Source organism: Acipenser ruthenus, chromosome 12, assembly GCF_902713425.1.
Source record: "Acipenser ruthenus chromosome 12, fAciRut3.2 maternal haplotype, whole genome shotgun sequence".
In the NCBI taxonomy this organism is placed as follows: domain Eukaryota; kingdom Metazoa; phylum Chordata; class Actinopteri; order Acipenseriformes; family Acipenseridae; genus Acipenser; species Acipenser ruthenus.
In genome coordinates, this window is record NC_081200.1 from 2,281,129 (window position 1) to 2,294,975 (window position 13,847).

The following is a 13,847-nucleotide window of genomic DNA, read 5'->3' on the forward strand; positions in this document are numbered from 1 at the left end:
CACTGGTTTGCTCTCTGTGTCCTTGTTAATGAACACCATATAATTAAACAAAAAAATGATCTGATACCTGATAGGCGGGTTTATATCAAACAGTAATCCTATTATTACGGCATAATGTTACGGGCCGGGACCGGAGCTGCCTGGTGAGTAGATTTTCGTCCAATACTAGATCTATTTTTTTTTTTTTGTCATGGCATTGCAGAACGGGGAGTGAGGTATAGAATGATAGCCAACAATGCATACATATACATCATAATAATGTACGTAAAGTGACATGTTTCCTACGTGTTTCATTAAATGACATCGCATTATGCAATTCCCATTTATTTAAGACGTTGCCATGTGTACGATACCTGATTGGCGGATCAGTATTTTGACAGCGATATGTCGGTGTCAGACACTGGGTGCTGCAATTGGGCATTTTCTAGAATTAAATGTCCAAATGTGAACAGCTTTGTTGTTTACAAGGATATGTTTTGCCCCAAACCAGGCAGAGACGCATGCAAAATCTGGTCTTGAACTTCAAATTGGGCCAGAGTGGGGTTAGCGGCCTAATGGACAGTGCCAGCAGCACACCAGAACAAGCTTGTTCAATGACTTTCTATCATCATGAATCGTAGACACGACCACAAACAACCATCTCCTATCTGCGAGGTCTTTAACAGTAGTTATAAGGTGACCAGATTTTTAAGTCCTTAAACTGGGACACACTGGAAATATCGTGAATAACTTCTAACTTACACAGCTATGGGGAAGCTCTCGAGTTTTTATTTTCACTTTGGCAATGTTTATCTAATATTCTATTGAAAGTGAATGCAGAGATTCATGGTGCTATTCAGAGTGGAATCTTTTACTTTCAAAACCTTTTTGTGTGAATAAATTATGTTATTGCCTTTGCAATTTCATTTGTACACAACAAGTATAGTTAATTACATTCTGCGAATCGAGTACCGTTACTGCCTAAGAAACTGCACCTCTCCCTTTCTCTATCTCTGTGCTATCCTCCAGTGTCCAATCTGCAAACCAGGCCCTTCCTGTATGAAAACATTACATATCTTAACATTTCTACTTATTAAATGGTTACTTCAAATATAACATTTCTTACCATTTAAAATGCCATGGTATTTGTTATGTATGTTTTTTTTCTATTGCAGTTTCTACTTGGATTACTAGATACTAGGAAATAATTTTTTTCAGACAACTTCTACTATAAAACAAGATTTCTCGTGTGCAAGGTTTTTATATTGCTTTCAGAAGTCCTGACTCCCATTGTAATTCTGCCAGTCCTACTGCATACACTTCTATGAGTAGCAGTGTTCTTTTACTAAACTTTGTCCTCCCTATCAGCAGTAATTAGAAGTCAAGGTGTACTATACAAGGCAGCATGGTACAGTACATATGTGCTGTAGATTGTAGAGGAGCTTGCATTGTGGCTATCCCAGCATTTATTGCAGAAATTGGCTATTATTTTCTAGCTGAGCTGTGTCTATGTCTATGGAGACTGGACTTGAGAATAGACTTTATGGCAGAGGTATAGAAAGACGGGCCAGAGTTTCCAGCAACAGACCATCTGAGAGAATTAGAATACTTCGCTAAAGATTTAAATTGGCCCAACCCTATCCGAAAAGAATGTAGTATAGGTTTACATTGGCCTGTCTTTCTGCACCAGGTAAAGAGCGTGTCCCGTCTTTCTGCTTCTATGCCGACTATCAATATGACTATTGGTAAAACAATCCACTGACAGCTCCCTTATTTCTCTCCCACCCTCCCTCAGCGTGGCCTGCAGGAACCTGGTTACCAACAGCTCAGGTGTCAAAATCAGGATCCCCCTTCAGAAACTTCACCCCCTGTCTCGGGCAATCCACCACCGCAACTCCCCCAACTCTAACCCTCACAGGCCCGCCCCACACTCTGCAGCCCGACAGTTCACCTCGCTCTCCAGACTCCCCCTCCGCCCAGCCAGGCCCCTGCCAGGGAAGTACGGCCACCAGCCACACAGGACCTTCTGGGTTGCCCGACTGGCTACACGGCTGCTGAAGCTTCGCTACCTGCTTCTGGGATCAGCTGTCGGTGGTGGCTACACTGCTAAAAAGGTACTGCTCTTGAATCTGTGGCGGGGGTGATAATGCACTGATTAATATAATAATATATAATATCTTTATTTTAATATAGCGCCTTTCATAGTGGACCACCATCACAAAGCGCTTTACAGAGGTTGGCTGTGAACTGTGCATTATATGCAGAGTCACTTACAATAGGACATTGATTTAACATCTCATCCGCAGGATGGAGCACAAGGAAGTTAAGTGACTTGCTCAGGGTCACACAGTGAGTCAGGCAATGGAAGAGGTGGGATTTGAACGAGTGACCTTCTGGTTACAAGTCCTGGACTTTAACCACTGGACCACACTGCCTCCATTAAAGAAACTTTATTGTATTACCTCTGAATGTTTATTATTATTATTATTATTATTATTATTATTATTATTATTATTGTTATTATTATTATTATTATTATTACTTGTCATATTCAGGGTTAAAAATAAGACCCTATTGCACAGCAGTTTCATCCGTTCCAGGTTTTACTACAAGCTTGATTAGCCACAGGCAAACTGCTATGCAGTGTGGTCTTACTTCCATCCCTGTTACTATTACTTTTATTACTGATACTTTTTTTTCATTTCCTTCAGATTAAGATGATGACAGTGGCCTAAATGTGTGATATCACGATAGGGATGGAAACAACTCCCATTGCATAGCAATTTGCTCCATTCATGGTTTTGTGAGTTTAGAATAACCTGCACACTATGACTAATTGAACCTGAATGGATCAAATGGCTATGCAATTGTCCTCCAGCCTTCCCATGCACAAACTCACGCTCTCTCTTAATCCTTCCAGGAAGCTTTGCAGATCTGGGACAGCTATAAATAGTCCTCTCTGCTGCTCTTAACTGCTACTTGGTTCCACAAAGATTATTTCCTATAATTTACAGCTGAAGTATATATTTTTTATTGAAACTATGCTTTTTTTTTATCTGGACACCAGTAGAAAAATAGTTAGGAGAGACTACTGACTAGGACACTAAAGGTCACAAAACACTCCAAGGACTCGGTGATTTTGGGGTGATCAAGAGAAGTTAAATTCAAATTAGGGTTGTAAAAGTGAGTCACTGATGATATACTATCAATACTTGATTGATCATTAATCACACATAAACATGTGAGTTTTCTGACCATTGCAATTCCATATACAACAGACTTGATGCTTTTGTGCACTTTGGGATTAATTGCTTCAGCAGACAGGAATTGGCAAATCTTAAATTCACTAAATCTGTTCTCCAGACATCTGAAAAGCTATAAATAGAAACAGACCGATTAGACACATGTCCGGTTAGTCAGTCAGTCAGTAACAGCTGTTCATCTATGAAATAATATAAAATAAATCAAAATAATAAGTATGAAGAAATGGACAGATTTGAACCGGATTTATCACGTCGGCTTTTTGTTTTATTCCCATCTTGCTTTGTGGGATGGTGTTTGAATAGCAGATGAGACTCCGTGAAGCAGAGGAGGTGCCAGAATACGGGAAGAGAAATTATCATTTGCACTTTCTGCTGGCTGTTTCCCAAATAATTTATGTTTTGTTTTGTTTTTTGGTAAATGAAATGTAAAACTTTGAAATCCAATCTCTTTGAGTTCCAACTATATGCTTCAATGTTTTCTTTCAGACTTATGAAGAATGGAAGGATATGCTGCCTGATCTTGGTGAATATAAATGGGTAGTGCCTGATTTCATATGGGAGCTTGATGAACACATTGATCTGGGTAAGGGTATTTCTACAGGCTATATTACCATGACCCAGTAATCCAGTATCCTTTAAGGAGCTGTGCGTAGACTGTTTAATCCTAATGACTTGAGCTCAATAATAGAGCCGCTTGAACCTATTTATTAATTATACCTTGTTGAAAACAAGCTCAGCCTTGGGCTGACTTCTTCCATGTTAACGAGTGGGTTTGCACTCACATGACTGTTGCTGCTGAGGGGACACTGCTGTGTCTTTTGAGAGCTGCTGATCCTCTTTCTGCACGGTGACATGCAGGAAGAGAACCTGTTGAAAACGTATTGCACTGTTACCCTTGATAAGGCAGCCCTTTACACAGCTTCCTCATTGTAATGCAGCATGGTCTTGACTCCTATTTTCCCTATAATGCTGTTTCACAAGCACTTGCATTATCTTTATAAGGCAGAACACACATAGACAGTCTCTTAACGATGGCTCCAGAATACAGTGTTATAAAGGGGTAGCACATACTGTAGCGTCATTGTTTTGTGCTGAAGAATAAATAAAACGGGGCATGCACAAGATCAGTTTACTGGTCTGCAGTTTTGGATGGAGTTATCTATCCTATGCAACAAGAGCGAGCTGCAGTTTTGATTGAGTTATTTTTCCTAGACTTTACACGTCTGGACTGTGGAAATGTTTTCTGTTATGTTTTAGTGGGAAATAAATATTACCTAAATTGTTTTTTCTTTTTCATAACATTACACTGGTGTCCTGGTTGAATATTTTGTTTCTATAGTTAACGTGAAGTTTAAGACAAAAAACTAAAACTTAGCTGTCAGGTTTCAGCTTATGCTTGTGTTGCTTAGATGAAAATGTTTTAAATAGCAATATTTATTTATTTATTTCTTCTTTGCAGAGAAAATAGCCAACGCCCTGCCCGATGCAGAGACCCTGGCCAAGCTGCTGCCAGACTTTGAGAAGATCGGGGAGAACTTCAGTTTCCTGAAAAGCCTGATGTCAAAGGGTTTGTAATAGTATAATCTGTTTATTGTTTACTCAAGTATTAGCTTTGCTGCTTTTAACGTGTAATCAGTAAATACAGCAGGGGGCAAAAACCTGCACAGCGGCTGAAATTCTGTTTGAATTATGGCACTGTGATCCTCAATACTGTGATAAAGATAGTTACAATTCTGCTCTGCTAAAACAGATACAATTGCTAGAACCATCAATTCTATTTGGTATTTGAGAGCGTGTAGGAATATATTGGAGTCATTCAAACCTTTCCGTGTATATGCCTTGGTTGTGACCAGATGCACAGACTGTTGTTGTGCCAAGGTTTTAAAAGGCACTGTCCAATTCATTCAGAAATTGTGTGTGTGTGTCACTTTTTGATGATGTAGTTGGTTTGTGATTTTGACCGTGTGTTTTGAGACTGGTTTGAGATTTCTTTTTGTCACTATCATTTCATTTCCCCCCCTTTGTGCTGATTTTTCACAGGTGTGAGTTTGGTTAGTGAAGTCAAAGGAGCTTCTGGTCTGCATCTGTTGTTAGGTGTGTAAACCCCATTCTTTCTGATCCCATTCACCTTCCAATTCAAGTTCAGTTTGAATGATGTTTTTTGGAGTTCTGTAAATCCTGTTATTCCTTATCCCTGGCACATACCATTAGCCTTGCGCAGCCTTCCTTGTATCGTCTGTCTAAACTTCAAATGTGACTTTGTGTATTTCTGACAATTCAGTCCTTGGGTAAATTAAACTACATTTAGCTCAGGAAATCTGTTATTCTTCTTTGCATTCAAAAAGGTTTAATTGCAGCTCTGATTTTTGTTTCATAATTAAATAACAATGTGAATGGCAAGATTTGTTTAAAAGAAAAAAAAAAAAAGTGTTTTAGTTGATTTATACGGTTTGCGGTGCACTTAACGACAGATACAAATACAGGTAGTTTTTTGTTTGTTTTGTGTATGTTGTGTTATTTCTGTATTGCCTCCTTTGACTTCTGCTACATACCTAGTTTACACCTGTGCTGCAGCTTTTCTGGGTGCACTGTAAGGTGTGCCGTAGAGAAAATGAACCCCTGGTTTGATTGATAGACATGCCTTGTATAATAAATATGAATGTGGGTGATTTTCAATGCTTTAAACTCCCAAAATGGAAATCCTTTTTATTGATTTTTTTAATTAATTTATTTTTTATTGTGAAATCAAAACTAAAACCACACGTGTTTTTACTGGTAAAATACATACAAAATTAAATAAATAAATGCTCAAGATAAGTTTTTATTTATCTTTTTATTACAATAATTTACTATTAAAAGTAGTGTAATTTACACTAGGGTAAGAATCTGGAGTAGAAAAGCTTTTAAAATCACTCCTAATGTATTTAGAAAGAAAGAAAGAAAGAAAGAAAACATTGTGTCTTAAACATGCTTAGCTTTTGCGCAACTACTTTTAATTATCAGTCAGTCAAATCCTATTATCCCCATACAAATAAACAAGCATGACAATATATTTTTTGTACATACTAATGAAACAGTTTGTACAATGCTGCAAGTTAAAATGAATATATATATATATATATATATATATATATATATATATATATATATATATATATATATATATATATATATATATATATATATGTGTGTATTTAATTATATGTAATTATATATAAAATGTCTCTATGCTTTTTGTATTATACAGGCATGCCCTAAAAAGTTAAGTTCATGAGGTGTATTCAATCAGTCAGAATACCTCCAAACTTTGTCTATCAAGGTTATGAAAACTAACATATCTAACAGAGCAGCACCTTTTGTTTTTCTGTACAGAATCATCGGGGGAGGCCACATTCAAAGCCACAGAAAACGCCAGCTTCGAAGGCTCTGAGAAACAGTATAAGAAGGCAAGTTTAAAAAAGCTGAGAATATTTGAGTAACGTTGGGGTGTTCAGTATAGTGTGTGTATAGTGTGTGTGTGGGGGGGTTCCTTCACTATAGCTTCTCTCTATAGGAGAATCTCGTTTCACAAGATAATAATGACCCTTGGCAGGTGACCCATGGCTGTGGTCTCACCAGTGACCAGAAGCACTTCACACTGGGGACACAGGGATCGTAACCCTTTCTTTATAATCTATCAGTGAGTGGGGTCTGTTGAGCCATACTGTAATGGACCATGTGCTTTTATACCAGCGTGTCACAGCTCACCTCTGGCACATACCTCCTGAGTGCACAATAGACCCATGATAGTTTGTCATTCATATCATATATGTGTGTTGCATGTTCATTTGGACCTTGTTACGTTTAGTCCAAGTACCATTTAGCTATTCCGTACTCTTATGTTTTATGTAATCTATTTTAAAATAACTGTTGATGGAATTCAAGATCCCTATTAGATTTAGTTGTTTTGGCAGAGTTACTAAAAAATGCTAACCTGTAGAAAAGCGATTTGAGATTAATTTAGTTTAACAGGTAATAGATTTAAATTCATAAATATCGTTTCTGTAAGCACATTTATAAAACAATGAATATTTATTTATTTATGTTTTACACTTGAAATGTATTTGATTACGATTGTAAGTCGCCCTGGATAAGGGCGTCTGCTAAGAAATAAATAATAATAATAATAATTTGGAAATGATTTATGTACAGTTGAGTAGCCCTTTTGCGTTGAACATATGGATTTCAGTCATCAAGCCCTACATTCTCACTTTGGTAAAACCATGTTGACGATGATGACTCTGGTCTGCCAGTAGAGGGCGGTCAAGGATCAAAGTTCTCTTATTCTACCACTTCTCATTTCTTTACCCATCTTTCCATATTTCCACCTGGCTTTATGTTTAACTTGTTTTCCACCTCTTTTTTTATTTGATTTGTATTTCACCCCCTCCCCGCCCCCTCTTTCCTACCTCTCTTCCTTTGTACACTCACGGCAGGGTCTGCTGGGGGAACTCATTCTAATACAGGAGCAAATCCGGGAGCATGAAGAGGCAGCACGCACGGCCGCAGGGCAGTATAGCACAGGCTCTTCACAGCAGAAGCGCAAGGTGAAGGTTTACAGACATCAAACAAACCATTCAAAACCCACAGCTGCATTCACACTGACAGGCTCTTTCAGGGTGGCTAAACCGCTGTACGCTGGCCAGGCAGTGACGTGTATTCCGTTCTCCAGCCTGTCAAGTACGAGCAAGGATGATTATTTGCAACGTCCACTCGTATTGCACTTACTATAGTTACTACTGAGAGAGCGTCTCTGTTGTGCTGTCCAGAAGTGGAAATGGATACACCGACATGCACAAATTATAAAGAACTTTTTACCGTGGCATCTCTACCTGATTAAAACATGTGGTATATTTGTTATTTATTTATTTTTATTTTTTTCCAAAAGTTTGATCATTAAGACCCTACATACAAGGTTTTGTAACTTAATTATTCACTTGCCTTAACTTAAAATGTATATGAAAACACATTGGACCACATTGCTCTGCAGTGGTGTATACTTTCTGTCTTGATAAAGAGCTACGCAGAAGTAGTTTTGAATGCATTTCAAAGCTTGCCACCCACGAAAATGCTGTTAGTGGAGAATGAGCCTTTGGATACTGTAAGATAAAATACATGGTGAGGGTTTGCTTGATTCAAGCTCCTAAAATCATTCCACAGCATGCAGTTCAGGTCGTTCCTTCCACACACCGACAGGTTGAATGTCAGCTCACAATCCAAAAGGGTGCCTTGGGAATGCTTTCATGCTGATTACTAAATTATTCTTTTATTTTTTTATTTTTTTATTTTTTATTAAAATGTAAAATGAGTTGTGGTGGAGGAATTGCACGCAGTTGCACTTTCAATCTCTGCATTAACATGTCCCATTCTGTCTCAACATCCCCCTTTGTTTGTAGTGGTCATTTTAATGAATTGTCTTCATGTGGTGTTTGTGGGGTCCCCTGTTCTAGAGTGTCGGTGTGAAGTGCAAATTTACAAAGCATTCAAAATAACCCAATATTTTATACTGTGAAGATACTCAATAACAAGTCTTTTGCAGGTTACCTCGGCTCAGCGTTTTGAAGTGTCTTTTTAATACTGTACAGAACAAGAATCAAAGTATTCTATTACTCTTGAAAATATACTGGAATGAACCGACAAGCTTCTTGCATCTCTAATGACTTTGCGTGCTGCACGTTACTAAAACGCGCACTTTACATAACCTGAAATGTTATGCCCATATTGTATTTAGGAGATCTGTGTAGATATCCAGGCCTAGGTTATATAGAAAATACAGAGTAGACCTAACTATTATAAAGTATCAATTAGATTTGTAATTCAAACAAAGTGTTTTAATTGATATGATCATTATGAATAACAGCAGAATGCAGCACCTCTTAACAGCTGTTATCCTGCAGTACACCTGTACCACTGAGCATTTCTATCATTCAGGTGAGAATAAAAAAGAACATTGCAGCAGAGAGTGGCTGCTTGTAGCTTTTCTGTTAGTGTTCTTCGAAAGTGGATGCTTGAAGCAGTGAGTGAGTTTCAGTGATCACATCATGCACGTTTGTTTTTAGACCGACCATGCTTATTAATGGAGGCGCTTATTTCTTAATTGTGTTTTTAAAGGTTTCAGACAAAGAAAAAGCAGACCAGCTGCAGGAGGAGCTTCTTCGAACACAGGTAGTGAATGAATCTATTATGTGCCCTGAACTATAAGGGAGAAGGCAGTTTGATTATACTTCATATGTTGAAATCTGGGGGGAAGTCTACTTGGTATTACACTAAATATGAATCATCTATAACATGAATAGCAAGGGCATACACCTTTACCTCCTTCATACTGAAATGACGACGGAAGCCGTTTGAACCAGGTGCCGCTTCACCGTGATTCACGTTCATAATAGTTCAGTTTTGTTTTTTTTGCTCGTTGCACGGCTGAACGTTCTTCTTCAGCTGAAGTACCAGAGAATCCTGGAGCGCTTGGAAAAGGAGAACAAGGAGCTGAGGAAAGTGGTGCTGCAGAAGGATGATAAAGGCATTCACCAGAGGAAAGTCAAGGTAAGAGTATACACTGCTGGGGCTCTCATTGCCTCATGCAGGAAAGAGCCCTTTAGCCAAGGCTTTCGAGTTTAAAATTTTGAATTGGATTCCAGAAGCATAGTAATATTTGTAAATACAGTGAAGTACCAATAAATATTATTATTATTATTATTACTACTACTATATTATTATGTACATTTTTTACCTCCCTGTAGAAGTCCCTGATTGACATGTACTCTGAGGTTTTGGACATCCTCTCAGACTATGATTCCAACTATAATACGCAGGATCATCTGCCGAGGGTAAGACTTGAAATGTGAAAGTGCTAAAGCAGCATCAGTGTGAGCTTTAGCACCAGCCATGGGTGAGATGTGAGAACATCCGATCAGGAAAGTGACTCACACTGATGTGTTGAGTAGGCTTGTGTTAATTCTCAATTCCCATATGAATGTTTACTGCAGTTCATTTGCATGGTAGTTTTTACATTTTTTGCCCCATTTTTTTCATCTTTATACTTTGCATTTATGATAGATTAGCATGGTTTGCCATGGTTTTTAATATGATTTACCATGTGCTTTAGTACACCTTGCTAGGCTTTTACTCTGGTAAACTTCTATAAGGGTTGATGCATTTCTTTTTTTGTTAAATGCACCACTTGAACTTTGAAATTATGTTTCTGTTTAAGATTAATAAATAATTATTATTATTATTTTTTTTTTAAAGTCATTTTTAATGTTTGGTTTTTCTAACTCAGGTTGTTGTAGTTGGGGATCAGAGTGCTGGGAAGACCAGTGTGCTGGAGATGATTGCTCAGGCCAGGATATTCCCCCGGGGTTCAGGAGAAATGATGACCAGATCTCCTGTCAAGGTGAGCCGGTTACACGACACACTGCTGTTCATTAGGTGACAGTGTGGACCAGCCAATCAAGCAGAGAACTGGGTCTGACTCTCTGCAAAGCCACTGACTAATTGTGTGACTTTGAGCAAATGGTAAACCATACATGCAGATGTCTTTTGCATTTTGCTTTATTTTTACAAACCGTTCTATCTGATGTGACGTAGCCCTTATTCTACGGGAATGCTCCCATTTTATTACAAAGATTTCTTTCATCTTCCTAGGTGACCCTGAGTGAAGGTCCCCACCATGTGGCCATGTTTAAAGACAGTTCCCGGGAGTTCGACCTCACTAAAGAAGAAGATGTAAGCATGTTAAACAATACATAACGGAAACATACAGGCTGACACAATTCATCTAGCATTAATATTTACAGCTCTCTTTTTCAGAAACCGACAAGCTTTTCTATTGTCGTTTTAATTTCTTTTCATTTGATTCGCAGTTGGCAGCCCTTCGTCATGAAATAGAGATACGAATGAGGAAGAGTGTGAAAGAAGGACAAACTGTCAGCCCCGAGGTAATTGTTACAGTGCCACATGTGCAGTAGACCCTGTGGAGGATGGTGTGTATATTCCTGCTTATGCACATTTCATTCTCTTGTTGCAGACCATCTCCCTGAGCGTGAAGGGCCCTGGCATACAGAGAATGGTACTGGTGGACCTGCCAGGTGTTATCAGCGTAAGTACTGACTAGACTAGACAGTTTGCAAGCTGATTTGCTGAATATATAAAGGTGCTGGCACTAGCAGCAGGCAGAGTTTTTTAACCCAACATTATCTGTTAATTTTGTCACAGACTGAGCTTCAGCTTGACGTCCTTCTTGCCTGGAATATAAGGCTCACTCATGCATACCTATAATCTCAACAGTAAAATCAGATTCAAAATTGAAAACTTGTTCTGTAAACAATCGTTGTATGGCACAGGAGATGCAAAAGAGATGCACCACATTTCAACTAATACATTATTATTATTATTATTTTTTTTTTTCTATCTTGAAGACTGTGACGTCAGGCATGGCCCCGGACACAAAGGAAACCATTTTTAGTATCAGCAAGGCTTATATGCAGAATCCCAACGCCATTATCCTCTGCATTCAAGGTGAAGAGACTTGTCATTGTCTTGGTGGTTATTTAGTTTAGTTAAATTAATAGTTTTGGTTATGTACTGTTGGAAGGTTGGAACTGTTTAGATGGTGTAATAATAATAATAATTGTATAATTATTAGCTGATTTTCCAGTATATTTAACTGCTGTAAATGTTTTTTGTGTTACAGATGGTTCTGTGGATGCGGAGCGCAGCATTGTAACAGACCTCGTCAGTCAAATGGACCCCCAGGGAAAAAGAACAATCTTTGTTCTGACTAAAGTAGACTTGGCTGAGAAAAACCTGGCCAGTCCCAGTAGGGTGGGTCACTTTTCTTGTACATGTAATTCGGTTACTCTCAGTTTGAAAAAGATGCGCTACTCTAGTCCGATTTGTCATGTTTTAGTTTTGCTTACAGCATGCAGAACTGTTGGCCTGCTGATGGATAAAAATGTGTTTTTCTGAATAATTTAGTAGTGATTTTGTAAACTATAGTAGGTAAGGCAAGCAAAATATGATTTTTGAGAGATACATTTTTCATAATGATTGATACATTCTCAGCACTGCCGTTCGTGATCACAGTCTGCATGTATGTCTTGTCACCTGGGATGAATTTGCAAATAGTGAATGATTTCAATATGATTATCATATGCCTAGGATTAGTGTAGATCAAGGTATTCAAAACTATGAAAAAAAACAGTTAACATGGTCATGTTTTAGAACAGGTTTTATATTTAATTGTTTTTCACAATGTTTTATTGCTTTTTATCTCTGCAGATTCAGCAAATTGTTGAGGGAAGGTTATTTCCAATGAAAGCTTTGGGGTACTTTGCTGTTGTGACCGGAAAAGGTAAAAGTCTCCATCTGGAACCTTTTTAAAAACTAACCGTCCACCCAAAATCAATAACTGACCACTCTGTCACTGAAATCAATAGTTTTGATTACAAAAAAAATGTCCTCTCTTTCGATCAGGTAATAGCAGCGAGGGTATTGACTCTATTAAAGATTATGAAGAGGACTTTTTCCAGAATTCCAGATTATTAAAGTAGGTTTCCAGCACATTATTGCAAGCATTTAAATACATGGTGTCACTGCAAAGGCTTGTGTGCTGAGGCTTGCACCTTCTGTATCCTAAAAGGACAGGAATGCTGAAGGCACATCAGGTGACTACTAAGAACCTGAGCCTGGCTGTATCAGACTGCTTTTGGAAAATGGTCCGCGAGTCAGTGGAGCAGCAGGCAGACTCATTTAAAGGTATGTACTTGTGACTGAGCAAAGATGATCTACCCATGCTATCCACACTGCGTACAAATTGCAGTCTTTCAATAGAACCAGTACAACAGCAGTGTTTAAATGCCTTCCACATGAACGGAAGTTGGGTTGTTCTGCAAACTGTCGTTTGTGACGGGTCTAATCAAACTAACATGCATCACCTGCCTCTCATTTAGAAGAAATAACATAAAACAAAACAATGTTGTTTTAGCTGCTTTGTAATAAATGGAGTGTCTGCAATTTATAACTTTGGGGAAGCTTAAATAATATGGTAATAAAGGTATAAAGAGGTTGCCCCAGCTCGGTTACCAGAATCACACAAGCTAATTGCATCTCATACAGCTAGATTGATACAGTCAGTCTCTCTCTCTCTCTCTGCATGTGACTCCCTTTAGTATATATCTGTGTATGTATGTAAATCAGCAAAGATGATCCTATTTTAATGATTTAAACCACTGGTATTTAGATCTGGAGCCTGTAGATCACTTACACAGACCCCACAGTGTTTCCATGTTCCAGTTGAAATTGTGTTAAGTTACTAGGCTAAGAACACTTTAGCACAGCTGTTATAGTTTAGTCACCCTGAGAACTGTGGAGTTAACTTGGCAGTTCTCTCCCTTGCTTCCGTTTAGCGATTTTAATAGCCCCTTAACTAAAGACAGCAAGCTGAAGCTAGATTTATGATTTTCAGCTCCTGGCTCCATTTTCCTTTGTGCTCTTATTGATTCGCACACATCTCAGGTTGAACGAAAATCTTCAGGGGACACAAATAACAGAGCAATTAATACAGTA

General features: G+C 38.3%; 1 protein-coding gene across 4 annotated transcripts in view; it reads left to right on the forward strand.

The window, feature by feature from the left end:
• The first annotated feature begins 2 nt into the window (after window positions 1–2).
• LOC117417265 (dynamin-like 120 kDa protein, mitochondrial) overlaps window positions 3–13,847 on the forward strand; it is a 37,881-nt gene continuing 24,036 nt past the window's right edge. The window contains exons 1-19 of one of the 4 annotated variants that reach the window (XM_059034318.1): window positions 3–143; window positions 1,775–2,093; window positions 3,729–3,825; window positions 4,702–4,809; window positions 5,283–5,336; window positions 6,615–6,688; window positions 7,718–7,828; window positions 9,393–9,446; window positions 9,720–9,824; window positions 10,022–10,108; window positions 10,561–10,674; window positions 10,926–11,006; window positions 11,144–11,218; window positions 11,308–11,379; window positions 11,699–11,798; window positions 11,974–12,104; window positions 12,561–12,633; window positions 12,756–12,828; window positions 12,922–13,037. In XM_059034318.1, the coding sequence (XP_058890301.1) occupies window positions 115–143; window positions 1,775–2,093; window positions 3,729–3,825; window positions 4,702–4,809; window positions 5,283–5,336; window positions 6,615–6,688; window positions 7,718–7,828; window positions 9,393–9,446; window positions 9,720–9,824; window positions 10,022–10,108; window positions 10,561–10,674; window positions 10,926–11,006; window positions 11,144–11,218; window positions 11,308–11,379; window positions 11,699–11,798; window positions 11,974–12,104; window positions 12,561–12,633; window positions 12,756–12,828; window positions 12,922–13,037 (1,873 nt within the window). In that variant the 5' untranslated portion in view covers window positions 3–114. The remainder of the gene's footprint in view (window positions 144–1,774; window positions 2,094–3,728; window positions 3,826–4,701; window positions 4,810–5,282; window positions 5,337–6,614; window positions 6,689–7,717; window positions 7,829–9,392; window positions 9,447–9,719; window positions 9,825–10,021; window positions 10,109–10,560; window positions 10,675–10,925; window positions 11,007–11,143; window positions 11,219–11,307; window positions 11,380–11,698; window positions 11,799–11,973; window positions 12,105–12,560; window positions 12,634–12,755; window positions 12,829–12,921; window positions 13,038–13,847) is intronic. The other 3 variants (XM_059034320.1, XM_059034319.1, XM_059034321.1) reach the window with 3 other exon arrangements.